At 38.7% G+C, this 14,835-nt stretch overlaps 1 protein-coding gene across 1 annotated transcript in view; it reads left to right on the top strand.

Moving 5' to 3' along the window:
* The window catches only part of APCDD1L (APC down-regulated 1 like), a 166,342-nt gene that overhangs the window by 115,033 nt on the left and 36,474 nt on the right, over nt 1–14,835 (top strand). The window contains exons 2-3 of the mRNA XM_044090074.1: nt 1,340–1,520; nt 8,210–8,735. Coding sequence (XP_043946009.1) covers nt 1,340–1,520; nt 8,210–8,735 — 707 coding nt within the window. The remainder of the gene's footprint in view (nt 1–1,339; nt 1,521–8,209; nt 8,736–14,835) is intronic.

Genomic DNA, 14,835 nt, shown 5'->3' with positions numbered 1-14,835 from the left:
ATGCATTCCAAACCTGTGACGAGTTCAGACACTTGTTCCCATGGTATTATTCCTGCTGGGCATCCTGTAGAAGAGCTGGCTTTAAGGGAGTATGGAAGCCTTGAGGGGTTATGCCACTAGTGGAAGTGAGTGGCATACCCTCACTGGTCTGCCCATTGCATGCCAAGGTGTGGGGTAATACATGATATGCACAGTGGGGTTAGCAACTGAAAAGCACAAAAATCAAACCACCCCTAATTGGCTTCCTTAATGATGGCCTTTCTCAGCCAAGTATCACCCTCCGGTGATGGGGGAACAAATGGGCTGACTGGTCAAGAAGGAACTGATGATCAGCAGGGGAAAAATACCATGAAAAGATCTCTTCTTCTTCTTTCTTCTTTCAGCTTTTTCCTGGTTAGGGGTTGCTACAGTGGAACTCTGGTCCGCTAATGATTGGCAGATTTTTTTACGGTGCTAAGGTGCCAGCTCGATGCCCAACCTTCAACAAAGAGACGCCCATTCTACGCATGTCTTTCGAATGCCACTCGACCACTGGGAGGACATGCAGACTCCACACAGAAGACGCTCCAGCCGAGAATCGAACGGTAGAACTATACTGTAAATGTGCCACCACATACATGGGCATGTAAATGTGCAGTACATTGCTACATTGTCTTCGCTGAATCATATCAGTGCGGGGACATGTAACAGAACACCTCATTTTACAATGCCATTGTTTTAAAAATGGTATAAGGTTTCTTTTCAAAGTAATGATACAACATACAAGGTCAGATTCATTGGTTGGTCATATTGGTCAGTCAAGTTGCATAATCACGGCCATATGCAATCCCCCACTCTGAATTATAAATTATCCACTCTCTGTTACAGCATTTTGCCATATTAGAAAATATTATTTAAATGAGATGTTTATTGCAGTGTTACTAATAGGGCTAATAATAACATTTGACTGAATGTGTAAGGTGTGCTGACAGAAAGATAATTTTAATTTTTTTGGTTTAATGTCTTTAACATATGATTTACATAAATATTGTATAATTCAAGCTACTTCGTTAAAACATTTTTTTCAGTTATTACCCTACTTGTTTACTTTTTTTTTTGTACTTGTTAATAGTTGCTAACTTGTGGCTGAAAATTAGCTGCCTACATGAGAAAAATACAAAAAGAAGGAAGAATAGCTGTGTTTTCCTTCAAAATGGTACTACCACGTGTATCCATTGTATTAATGAAATTTTATAAGTAAAACTTAGACAATCAGTTTTATATTTATGACTGTTCCAAAGCTTGATAATACCTTTTTGCTACTCAGGTTTATATTACAATGTGTTTATTTTTTTTTCAGTTTTGATCACTGCTTCAGGAAGTAAACTATGGGAGGTCCCCATGCCAAAACCAGAACACTACAGTACAGGAAAGCTGCAGTGGGAGCACCAGTGCCAGTATCAACTTCGCCACCTACAGGGAGGAGCCAGAATCACAGCCCTTATACCACCACGGCTGGAAGGGCACTGGATATCTACTGGGTAAATGATGTGTACATTGTGATGTCCCTTTACTGCATAAAACGCAACTGCCAAAGCAGTCAGAGAAACACAAGATAATACTCATTTTACATTAGCTTACAATGTATAGCAGACTGCTTAAAACGCATTTATAAAAAGCATATACAGGTGTTAAAATATTTTAAAGTATGACCCATCCCATAATAGTATGAATATTCAAACATCTCTGTAGAGCTAATGACACTAGAAAAATGGCACTTGAAAAAGTAACTTGCCTTTCCTGCATTTTGTTTTTCTATTTAGTCTTTATACAACTTTACAGCTGCTGTTATACCGTGTGATGTAAAGAGCAGTAATTTATCTGGAGTGTGGCGACTCTCTGGCTGTATTGTCAGCTGTCATTCTGCTGAAATGATGAGCTCTTTAGTATCAGTACTAATGTTCCAGAAAATTCACATAACTCAGATGTCTGTGGGAGAACCGAACTTAGGAGACAAGTCAGTAAACAGACTGCAGATCCCGATTTTAAAAAAAGGAACGAAAACAATACATATTGGCTGCAGATGTACAGCATGGGGGGGCCTGCATTGCATAACTGGACTTTGTGCAGTGCACGTGCTATATATTTTAGTCATCAGTGCTTTTGTGTCACACTTTCCATCATTTAATCAACTTGCTCACACATTCTTTGTACAGCTGCATTCAGAAACTGTGACAAATAATTGCCAGACATGTTTCGGTGTTCAAATGCATTCACAAAATACTAAAAACATCATTTCCACTATGCTAAACTGTTACCATGATGCAGGAATCCAGACACTGAATTGTACCATCTCTTTTCATAAAACGGGATTTGTTCCACAAGTTAGGTCCAGTTCTGCAGCAGTGGGAAATGTGTTGTGCAGGTGAAAAAAAATGAGATATAGGAAGTAAAGGGAATATGCATTTATATTAGGTTGTGAACTGATCTTTTTCATACTTCCATCCAGTACCACCCTCCTGATACTCCCACAAACATGCTCATTCGCAGTGAGTCAGAGTATTCAGGAGGATTCATTCCCTTCATGTGGGAGTCAGTAGTAGGAAGTATACTTACCTACCATTATATGCAGGCCATAGGGAATCTGTGTCTGTAGTCCCTAAAGTCCAAGGTGCCATCTTCCTTTCATGCCTTATGTTTTGTATACTTTAGGATACAACAGCAGGCTCAGTCCCACTTGTACGTGGTATGTGCCTGCCTGCCTTTTTAGCCATGTGACCACGTGAGTGCTTCCTACAAAGCTCTGTGTTTAACAGGGTCCTCCAGGCTTACTGAGAGGGTGAGGAATGATGAAGGGGAGTAACACTTACCAAGGGTGGGGAGGGGCATATTCAACTTTCCCTTAGCTAACTCTCAGGCACATGAGTTGGTATCTGACCCCAGGTCACCTACTTTCACACCACTGAGCCAGCTTTAAGTAGCATAGAGTTTTTATCCATTCATTTATTTTCGAATGGCATCATCTCCTTATTTACCCCCCCCCCCACCTTCACCTTTCCAGTGCAGTTTGCTTTCACCTGTTTAATGCCACCAAGTGCAGTGATTACAGGTACAGATAAGTAAGTGCCTTATTACATAGTTATTTAATTAATTGAACTTGGTGAAGTAAAGTGCCCTTATGTGTCCTCACATCAGGATGTAATTATACTATCTGCATTACCGTACTCAGCTCTTCTTAACTTGTTTGCACTCATCTGGTCATCCGCAGTTAAGTGTTTATTGTGTTGTAAAACTGAACACTAAAACAAGAACCTTAAAATCATCATCAGTTTCCCAAACTGTTTTACAGTATAGCTTACACCATGACCTTCATTGTGAAGGGGGAGTACACCTTCTATTTAGCCATCTAGATAATTTTCCTCTTTCCATTGTCAATGGGGAGGAAGGATGAAAAGAAACTATGTATTGCCTTTTCTATTAGCTGCATAGATTGCCACATTGGAAATGTATTTATTACTATGTAAAATCTGTAGTTGTACAGCTTGTTGCCATTCAGGTTAGACTCTATTTGTCAAGCAGATAAGGTCATTTGACACAAATGCCCATTTGTAGGGGTGCCCCTGGAGTACTAACCTGTTAAGTGACTTACTTAGTCATACAGGGCACCAGAGTTACACTCCCAGCAACACACATGGGGCAATATTCATAAACCCTGTCCAGCACAAACAGTAGTACAAAAACATCCCTCTACAAATAGACTAGGTACTCCAAAGCACAATGCATAACAATATATTCAGTAGGGCATGAAACCCTGTTAACCCAAAAAAAGAACACAGTGAGACAAGCTACAGAAACAGGAACACATAGCACAGTGCTACAGAAAATATTTCACAGGAAACTCTCAGAATCCAAACATTGTGTACACAGCTGCAGTATGAGAAAACAAACTGCAGATATATGATGAGTCTGCAATACTGTCAGACTCATTACCCCCTTCAGCTTAAGCTAAGACCCATGTCATTAATGTGTTGCACTAATGAACCCTCATCAACATGTTAGGTGCGTATCACTAATGGCTGCAGTGATATGTAGGGGTCATGTGATGTAACCTGCTTGTGAATAAGTAATGTGGGACACTGCCACTTACCTGTCACAAAAGGTTATGCCATGTCTGCATGAAGGTATCTATCACTTTAATGGGCAGTGCACAGCTGTTTTGTGATACAGTATTGGAAGACTGTCACTTACTTTTCACAGCAGGTTATGCCATGTCTGTATGAAGGTATCTATCACAGTAATGGGTAGCACACAGTTGTTTTGTAATACAGTAGTGGAACACTGCCACTTACCTGTCACAGCAGGTTATGTCATGTCTGTGTGATGCTATCTATCACTGTAATGGGTAGTGCACAGCTGTTTTGTGATACAGTACTAGAACACTGCCACTTACCTGTCACAGTGAGTTGTGCCACGTCTGTATGAAGCTATCTATTACTGTAATGGGTAGTGCACAGCTGTTTTGTGATACAGTAGTGGAACACTGCCACTTACCTGTCACAGCGAGTTATGCCATGTCTGTATGATGCTATCTATCACTGTAATGGGTAGTGCACAGCTGTTTTGTGATACAGTAGTGGAACACTGTCACTTACCTGTCACAGCAGGTTATGCCATGTCTGTATGATGCTATCTGTCACAGTAATGGGTAGCACACAGCTGTTTTGTGATACAGTAGTGGAACACTGACACTTACCTGTCACAGCAGGTTATGCCATGTCTGTATGATGCTATCTTTCACTGTAATGGGTAGTGCACAGCTGTTTTGTGATACAGTAGTGGAACACTGCCACTTACCTGTCACAGCAGGTTATGCCATGTCTGTATGATGCTATCTATCACTGTAATGGGTAGTGCACAGCTGTTTTGTGATACAGTACTAGAACACTGTCACTTACCTGCCACAGCGAGTTGTGCCACATCTGTATGAAGCTATCTATTACTGTAATGGGTAGTACACAGCTGTTTTGTGATACAGTAGTGGAACACTGCCACTTACCTGTCACAGCAGGTTATGCCATGTCTGTATGATGCTATCTATCACTGTAATGGGTAGTGCACAGCTGTTTTGTGATACAGTAGTGGAACACTGCCACTTACCTGTCACAGCAGGTTATGCCATGTCTGTATGATGCTATCTATCACTGTAATGGGTAGTGCACAGCTGTTTTGTGATACAGTAGTGGAACACTGTCACTTACCTGTCACAGCAGGTTATGCCATGTCTGTATGATGCTATCTATCACTGTAATGGGTAGCACACAGCTGTTTTGTGATACAGTAGTGGAACACTGTCACTTACCTGTCACAGCAGGTTATGCCATGTCTGTATGATGCTATCTATCACTGTAATGGGTAGCACACAGCTGTTTTGTGATACAGTAGTGGAACACTGCCACTTACCTGTCACAGCAGGTTATGCCATGTCTGTATGATGCTATCTATCACTGTAATGGGTAGCACACAGCTGTTTTGTGATACAGTAGTGGAACACTGTCACTTACCTGTCACAGCAGGTTATGTCATGTCTGTATGATGCTATCTATCACTGTAATGGGTAGTGCACAGCTGTTTTGTGATACAGTAGTGGAACACTGTCACTTACCTGTCACAGCAGGTTATGCCATGTCTGTATGATGCTATCTATCACTGTAATGGGTAGTGCACAGCTGTTTTGTGATACAGTAGTGGAACACTGACACTTACCTGTCACAGCGGGTTATGCCATGCGTCCATGAAGCTGTCTGTCACTGTAATGGGTAGTGTACAGCTGTTTTCTGATGCAGTACATTCCTGTACAATGGGAAGATGGAATGAATAATCTCTTGGACATTAGCAGCATTTTAACATGTAGACCTGGCACAAGGGAAAACCCCAGAATGCTCTGCTGACTCGCCAGTCAGCCGTAGCCTATACTTACTGTTCCACACAGAACATTCTCAAGGCGAATTTCTTGGCATCCATGTCTTGAACACATACTTAAGCTGGCTATGATCAGAGACCCAGTTCTAATCTTCTTTGTTCAGTATATGTCATGCACACACACTCATTCCCCTGTCTTTTCCTCTAGTTTTCACCAGCCCATTGCACAGATATATATATTAAGTGTAAGAAGGTAATCGTTAGCATTCAAATATGAGCCATGTTGAGTCACACTGATTTGGGTAAAAGAAGATTCTGATTGAATGACATTCTTGCTTCATGAAGTTAATGTGTTTCCACAGGATTTGTTGTACAAGGTAGCATTTATGCAGTTATGACAAAATATTTTATGACAGCAAACATATGCATGAAGATTTTATTGTGTTTATTTTTTGGAGTAGGATAGTACATTTTAAGTTGATAAACTTGTAACCTGAACAAATTCAGACAGTTTGTACACCACATGCATAACAGTTCCAAACAGAGCAATCATTACAAACTAGTATAACAACAGATGTACGCAGTCAGGCCAAGCGGGCCTTTGTACAATGTTTGTACTTACTTATGTCCCATAACAAACCATGAAGATGTGAAACTTGTATTTTTTAATAATTTCATTAATACAGCTTACATGTCACAACAACTCAGAGTCACTTTACATATAGTAGTGTATGTTACTGAACAAACTGAAACAGATCAAAAGCAGTGAATAACATGGCAATTACCAAAGTGTTGTGTAGTGATAAATGTTGTAACTGATTTCTGAAAATGAAGGCAGTGAAACACGCAGTAGCAAAAAAGCAGTATAGTGATATGTGTTCTAAGTGACATCTGTCGGATGGGTCGATCATTGCTTGAAATTGACTGCTTTGTTTGGAATATTGCTGCTGTGCTGTACTGTTTATATTTGTAATGCAACATAATGTTACAGATCTCAGCCACACCTACACTAAAAAGTGGTAACAGTAATAAGACGAAAAGTGGTTACAGTAATAAGAGGTCCACTAATTGGGGACCAATATAAGATTAAACTTCCCTTTCATGTTCTAAAGATCTAGATCAAGGCCTCTGGGTTTAGCCACACTACCTTTATCTGATTATTTATTTATTTTATTTAAATTTTGGATGCAGTTTCTCTTTTTCCCAGTAAGGTTAGCTCTTCTGACTATGGGAATAATGCACTTCAGAGAACTGTGTTTATTCATAGACAGATTCATAGATATTCCAAGGCCGTTGAGTCTTATGAACGCTCATGCCTTGTCAGTACCCTCACTCAGGCCGCATGTTCTTTCCCCATGGGGAGGAGCCATACCAGTCAATCCTGGAGTAAATTTGTGAAAACCCCTCCCTTTATATAGGTTATCTTTAAAGGAAGGTAGTGAGCTGCACTGCATTACATCCGAGTGACGTCTCCAGGTGTATCTGCAGCTACCTCCTACTGCTCCTTTCATCCGAGTGACGTCTCCAGGTGTATCTGCAGTTACCTCCTACTGCTCCTCTAGGTGTCACATATTGCTTGTTCATATTTGCATTAATAATGCCAAAACCATGCCCTATACAAGGTATCAGAATATTTTATCTTGAAGCAAACATGACAGCAAACACAATTGTATTGATATTTGACCTATGTCAATGAGTATTTGTTAGAAGTGTAAGGTGATAACTTTATTTTTTAAAGGCTAAAGCCACACCCACTAGGAGTTAAAGGTACATAATCAAAAGAGCTGCACTGGAGGGAATGAGTTATGCAGGGAATTTATTCCAGAGGTTAGGGAAGCAAGAATTAATAAACCTGTACCTCCATCATGTTTTAGTAATCTACAGCTTTAAACTGTGCCCTTGTAGGTTGTTTTAATACTAGCAACCTGTAAATTTGGAGACTGTTCTCTGAAAAAAAAAATTACAGTTTCCTTCTAATACATGTCAGTCTCGGAGTTATTTAGTATGATTACTGGTGGAAGAGTATAATCTTCAAAACGTATTTAAATAAAAAAGATTCACATCCTGAATTCTGTTTCCATCTTGAAAAGAGATAATTCATTTCAGTGAAGCATGATCTTTTGAACCTTTTTTACATTCTTTTACTATTCCATAAAAAATAGTATAGAAAACAATTTAAATTATCTCAGATTGAGTTTGACCATTTCCTAGTGCCCATATGCTTTTGACTTCTGAAATTGAGCTAACTGTATATTTTGAACTGGAAGTTTTGAATAAAATCATATTTTTTGTATTTTTATCTTCATATTAGCTGTGAGATACGTCCAGGGCCAGAGTTTCTGACAAGATCATACATTTTTTATTCCAACCGTTTGTTTAAGGCATACCAGTTTTATTACACAGACAATCGCTGCAGACAGCCATTGTATTCAATTGTTATTAAAGGAAAGATCCGACTGCGGCAAGCATCTTGGATTACCCGTGGTGCAACAGAGGCGGACTATCATCTCCACAAAGTTGGAATTGTTTTTCACAGTGAGGCAGCTATGAACACTACAGTAATGCATATTAATCAAATCTGTAAGGGTTTTACATCTCATTGGCAGTCATGGGTTCCAGGCACAGTCTATGAACTGCTCAGCTCCAAGACTGGCAGGGACTGCTCAAGGGCACTTGGCCTTGTTATGCATGAACTTAGCTTAGTTCGAGTAGAAAAGCATTACCACCAGCAAGGCAGAGTTGTGGAAGAACTTTTTCTTGGTGATGTCCATACAGAGTGGGCAGAAAGAATGCATTACCGACCAACAGGCTATCAACGTCCTCTACAGAGTGCTATGGTAAGAGTTGTTTAGTGAACTATTAACAAGATGTTATGTATAGTTGTATACACTTAATGGTAAGAAAGATAGGCAGTCTCAGGAGAAATGTGGCAAATAACTTGCCAGGACTGAGGTAAGTACATATTTCTGCATTTTTTTTTCTTTGTGAATACAGTCATTAATTTTATAAATGGTGAATGCATCCCAACTTTCCCATATTTGACACTTTCCACAACCTACATCCTCTAGAGACAAGGAAGGTGACAACATAATTTGATAGACACTTTCAAATACCTCATAGTGTAAAACAATCAGAAGCAAATCTGCCAAAAAAGTTTGTAGAAAAGCTATTAGGATGAATAGAATAAGGATGTCAGGACAGATATAAAGAAGCATTTCTTCACAGATGAAGTAGTGGATTCTTAGAATGGCTTTGTAGCAGATTTCCTAAGATGAAAATAGCAGTAGTGATTTGAGCAAGCATGCATTAAACATGAGGGGATGCTGCACATAATACAGTGGTGGGGCAGTATAAATTACAGAAACCGTCTGATGTGGAGGCACTTAACAAGAGACCAAATTAATGAGGAAAATAAGCACTGATTCTTGTCAACTTCTGAGACTTCTGTGTACTTTTATGATTTGTTATTATCATACCAATACACTACATTTCTAAATCTCTTTCTGTGCACTCCTTCCTCTGAGTGTGGGCCCGCCATTCTAGAGATGGGTTTAGGAGAGGTTCTTCCTGACCTTCTGTGTCATGTAAAGGAGATTCAGAGGACCAAGGTGCTTGTATACATGAGAAAGATAAAAACAATGAAACCTCTCTTCTTTGGAGTTACCTGTTTATGATCTGTCTATCAGCAAAACCTCTAGGGTTATAAAGTCCCAGTCCAGTGCCACATAGCCCTTTACTTTCCTGAAGGAATACTTTCATATGTACATGACATAGCCATTTACTATTCTAAAGAAATACCTGAATGTGCACTTGACATAGCCCCTCACAATCCTGAAGAAATACTTCAATGTTTATGTGACAAAGCCCCTTACCTTTCTGAAGAAATACCATAATGAATACCTCACACGGCACCTTGTCTTCCTGAAGTAATACCTTAATGTGCAGCTGACATAACCCCTTACCTTCATGAAGGGATACCTCAATGTTTACCTGACATAGCCCGTCAGTTTTCTGAAGAAATTCTTTGTATACCCCCTTACCTTCCTGAAGAAGTACTGTAATGTGGCGCTGACATAACCCTCCTTACCTTCCTAAAGGAATACCTTAATTTATACCTGACAAAGCTCCTTGCCTTCCTAAAGGAATACTTTAATGGATACCTGACATAACCCCTTACCTTCGAGTAGGAATATCTTAATGTGTACCTGACATAACCTTTTACCATTCTGAAGAAATAGCTGAATATGCAGCTGACATAGCCCCTTACATTCCTGAAGGAACACCTTAATATCTACCTGACATAGCTCCCTTACCTTCCTGAAGGAGTATCTTAATGCGCAATGTGTACCTGACATAGCTCATCACCTCCCTGAAGGAATACCTTAATATCTACCTGACATAGCCCCCTTACCTTCCTGAAGGAGTTTCTTAATGCGCAATGTGTACCTGACATAGCTCCTCACCTCCCTGAAGGAATACCTTAATTTGCACCTGAAATAGCCTCTTACCTTCCTGAAGGAATATCTGAATGTCTACCTGACATAGTTCCTTACCATCCTGAAGGAATACCTCAATGTGTACCTAGCATAATTATTTACTTTCACGAAGGAATACTTTAATATGTATTTGATATAACCCTTACCTTCCTGACAAAATACATTAATGTGTGCCTGACATTGTCCACCCTTACTTTCCTGAAGGAATACCTTAATGGATACCTGACACAGCCCTCTTGCTTTCCTAAAGAAGTACCTTAATGGATATCTGACATAACTCCCTTACCTACTTGAAGTAATATCTTAATGGGTACCTGACATAGCCCATTATCTTCCTAAAGAAATACCTTAATGTGTACCTGACACAACTCTCCTTAACTTTCTGAAGGAATATCTTAATGGATACTTGACATTGCCTCTTACCTTCCAGGAAGAATACATTATAGTGTACCTAACATAGCCCCTTACCTTTCTGAAAGAATACGTCAATGTGTACCTGAAATAACTCCCTTACCTTCCAGAAAGAATGTCTTAATGTGTGCCTGACACAACCCCTTACCTTCCTGAAGAAATGCCTCAATGTGTACCTAACAGTAACCCATTACCTTCCTAATGGAATACCTTAATGTGTACATTACATGGCCCCTTACCTTCCTAAAGGACTACATTAATGTATTCCTGGCAATGAGCTCAGACATGCTGTTTTTACAACCTGTCTATCTCAATGCTAGACCATGCAGCAATCAGGTGAATTGACTGTAATACTTTCTAAGCATCTAGAAGTCATACCTCTCAACCTCTTAGAGCAAAAAATCTGGACAAGGCCGTAAATAATGAGGGAACAAAGACTCAAAAATAAGGACACTTTTTTAAATATTGCTCTTACAAACTTAGAAAGTCGATAGAATAACAGGTTTTACAGTAGCATGATTTTTCTGAAGGGCGTGAAGTCTGAAACCCAAATGTCTGTCATTATTTTCTGACTTCAACCCTCAAAGTTGCACCAACAATTTGCCAGAAAACCACAATTTTATGAGAAACAGACCAAAATTGAGAGGGAGAAATCTGGGCATTCTGCAAAAATGTGTACATTTGAGAGGTATGTTACAGATGGCTCTTATGTGATCTCTTTGGCTCATCACAGATCCTAGACAATACTTTGATACCTTACTGCCTACCAAGAAGGTGTTTTTCTCTGCCACTTCAAAGATTAGGTTCCTCAACTAGTACCTCACTGCTGAATTAGAAAATGGAAAGGAGTTTTGGCCTTCCTTGGGGTCATTTCTTTTCATACTATTCTTCTTAGATGAAAAAGTGGGAAATGGTCTCTGTACGACAAAGTATACTGATGATTACAAAACAGGCAGTGCAATTACTTTAGCAAAAGATGACGGTCTACATAAGATACTCACCTGGTGCAGTAGGAATTGCCTCACCTTTAATGTCAGTAAAGGAGGCATCAAAAGACTTGTCAAACAAGCACAAAATCATAAAAACAATGTCATCATTAAAGATCTAGGAACAATGATAGACATAAATTTAAATTCTGACAACTGCTTGCTTGCCTGAGTCAGAAAAGCATATTCTGTAGCTCATCTAATTGTAAAGGGCATGTTTAGGCACTCAAGGGAGATCATTGTAATACTTTATATCTCACAAATCTAATCCTTTGTTGAATATGATGCCAAATTACTAGCCTTTAAATAAGCCACCTGAAAGACATTGAAAAAGTATAATCCTTAATCTTAGGGTTGGAAAACATAAATTATTCAGAAAGGTTCCAGGAATTATCATTAAATTCTAATTCTTACATGTTACTTAGAAGTGACATCTGCCTGGTGTATAAGGCAATGTCTGATATGGTTCTGTATGAAAGACTAAGCTTGGAAAACACCTCTAGGAGAGCTAATAACAAATGATAGAACCTAATACTAAAAATAAATAGTAAAAGAAAAAAATGTTATGAAGTAAGCTTCCCTTTAGTCATTTGCTTCCTTCAGAAATAGTCCAGATGCACATCCAAACACAGGTATGCACACACACATACTCTTTGGTACATATTGCACTGAGATTCAATATTTTGGATGACACATCCATCAAAATTACCTGGAGCCATCAAACATATTGATTGTAGAAGAAAAACATATTAAATGTATTTTTGCAGGATGCTAGCCTCCCCTCACACCCCACACCCCTACAACTTTAAATATACTAACTCCCAAGATCACACAGTAATGGGAAAAGGGACTATATCCCTTACTCCAGTCTTTTGATCTGGGCAAGCATACAATGCTGTGTCACTTTCTTTTGTGGGGGAATGGCATACAGTTATCCGTTGCCATTCAATTAGATGGCTATACAGCAGTGCTATACACTAGTCAATTTAATGAACTCCAGTAAAATGAATCAATAGTACAAATCAATGAACTGTGTATCAAGTGTGTCTGTGTGTGTGTGTGTGTGTGTGTGTGTGTGTGTGTGTGTGTGTGTGTGTGTGTGTGTGTGTGTGTATTTTGTGATGCTGCCCTATCCAGGACTGATTCTCTACCTTGCCCCAAAATTAGTGAGTTTTTTCACTTTTTGTGACATAACTGCAGATGAAATGTGTATAATTTTGCACAAAACATTTATAGTTCGTATTTTCAGCTACTGAATTAATTTTGTGGTGACCCACAAAAAGCTCATACTTTTTTGCATTAGTTACTATTATTGGAAGTTTTTATGCAGACTTTCTTAACATTGTGGGTATTTTTATGCCTAATTAAGTTGCCATTGTAATTACCTTGATGACAAGAGTGTGGGAGCACTTCTCTGTTGGAGATTATTAACATGGTGTTGGCATAGGTGATTAACCACAGCACCTGATGAGAAAGTATGTTCTAAAAACATATGGCATATTATCTTTTACACATTTTAAGCAGCATTATGGTTTAATGTATGAGATTGTTTACGGAACCGCACTGACATTTACTAAAGTTCAGCAAATTGTGAGTAAATGTGGAGATACATTCAAACACATATACAAACACACATAAACAAACAAAAAAAATACAATAAAATATCACTCTTGTACTTAATCTGAATGACAGTCAACATTTTAAATTTTACCACACAAATGGGACATATAACTTTTTTTTTCTAATTCTGCAGTGTCTTGATTGTTTTCTCACAGTTACACCTGCCTGAAGGGGTCACAACTATTTTTGAAGATAACTGTCCAGTAACATATTTACCTGAAGGCATGCCTCCTGAGTCAATATGCCACTCAATGTCACATATACTGTTGTTTATTAGTTAATTACGTCACTTGATATTGTCATCTTGTATTAATATGTTGTTCCTTCTTGCTGATGTACATTATATTGTTACATTGCAGGGTGTCATACTGCACTTTTTTGTGGTACTTGCTTTGTATGCACATATCTTTTTTTGTTTGTGAGTGTTTTTACAAATTAGAGCTCTCCTTTCTAGGAAAGGCTTGTACTGCAAACACATAACAGTGATATTTTCAAAAAAAATCTGCAGCTGCTTATACAGATGATAGAATACTTTTGGATACAGTATTATGTCATGTGATGTAGGTAAAATAATGTGTTTCTTGCTGCTCAGTACATGGATGCAATAATATCTGAAAGGTAGCTTTCTGTTTAGTAAAACTGTCAGACTAGTTTTCGTTAATGCCTTATACTCTGCTTTGGCGACATCTAGTGGTGCAGAGCATAAAATAACACATTTTCTAAGCAGTGCCTAACAGTAGAAGTAATTTGCTAAACAGCAAACCTGCAAATAAGATCCAGCCAGTGGAGTCTTCACTATGTAATACGTTAAACCTACTGTAGTGGATGCACATGGGATATAAGCAAACAGCCCCTTAAGATTTGTCTGTGTGACCTTTTTACCATTGGCTTGGATGCTGTTTGGGGTACTTTGTAGGCACTCCTAATGTTTACAGACATCTGGCTTGATTTTACACTCTATTTAAAGTATAGCCCAACAATCCACATTTGGCTTGTCTTTTGATAGTGTGTGTTGCTTTTATTGTCTGAATGCACCCGCAAAGACATAAAACGAAAACTAAAAAGTAATGGCTATTCAAACGTCATAGTGGAAACACTGCTATGTCCTTAAAGGCTTATTTGCGTATATCTGTTATTAGACAGTGAAACGTCTAGCATGGCTGGGTCTTTCTTGCAGTTTTACTGAATGGCTTATCTGTGAGTCCTTTTTACCTTTTTTAGTTTGAAAGTCATTTGTTGGGCAAGACTTAGAAATTGTGCAGCCTTGCAAAATCATCACTTTAAGTATTTCTAATAAACTTTTGAAGTCTGATCACAGATTTTTAAAAGTTGTCAAGGTTTCAGATACTTTGCAACACCTCCTAAAATGACTACAATTTCTGGCATCTCTGCTAAATTTGTGTAGAGTGGTACTGCTTCCTTCA

The sequence above is a fragment of the Protopterus annectens genome, chromosome 12.part0 (genome assembly GCF_019279795.1).
Source record: "Protopterus annectens isolate FY-2018-M chromosome 12.part0, PAN1.0, whole genome shotgun sequence".
NCBI lineage: Eukaryota > Metazoa > Chordata > Ceratodontiformes > Protopteridae > Protopterus > Protopterus annectens.
This window is presented reverse-complemented; position numbering and strand designations above follow the sequence as displayed.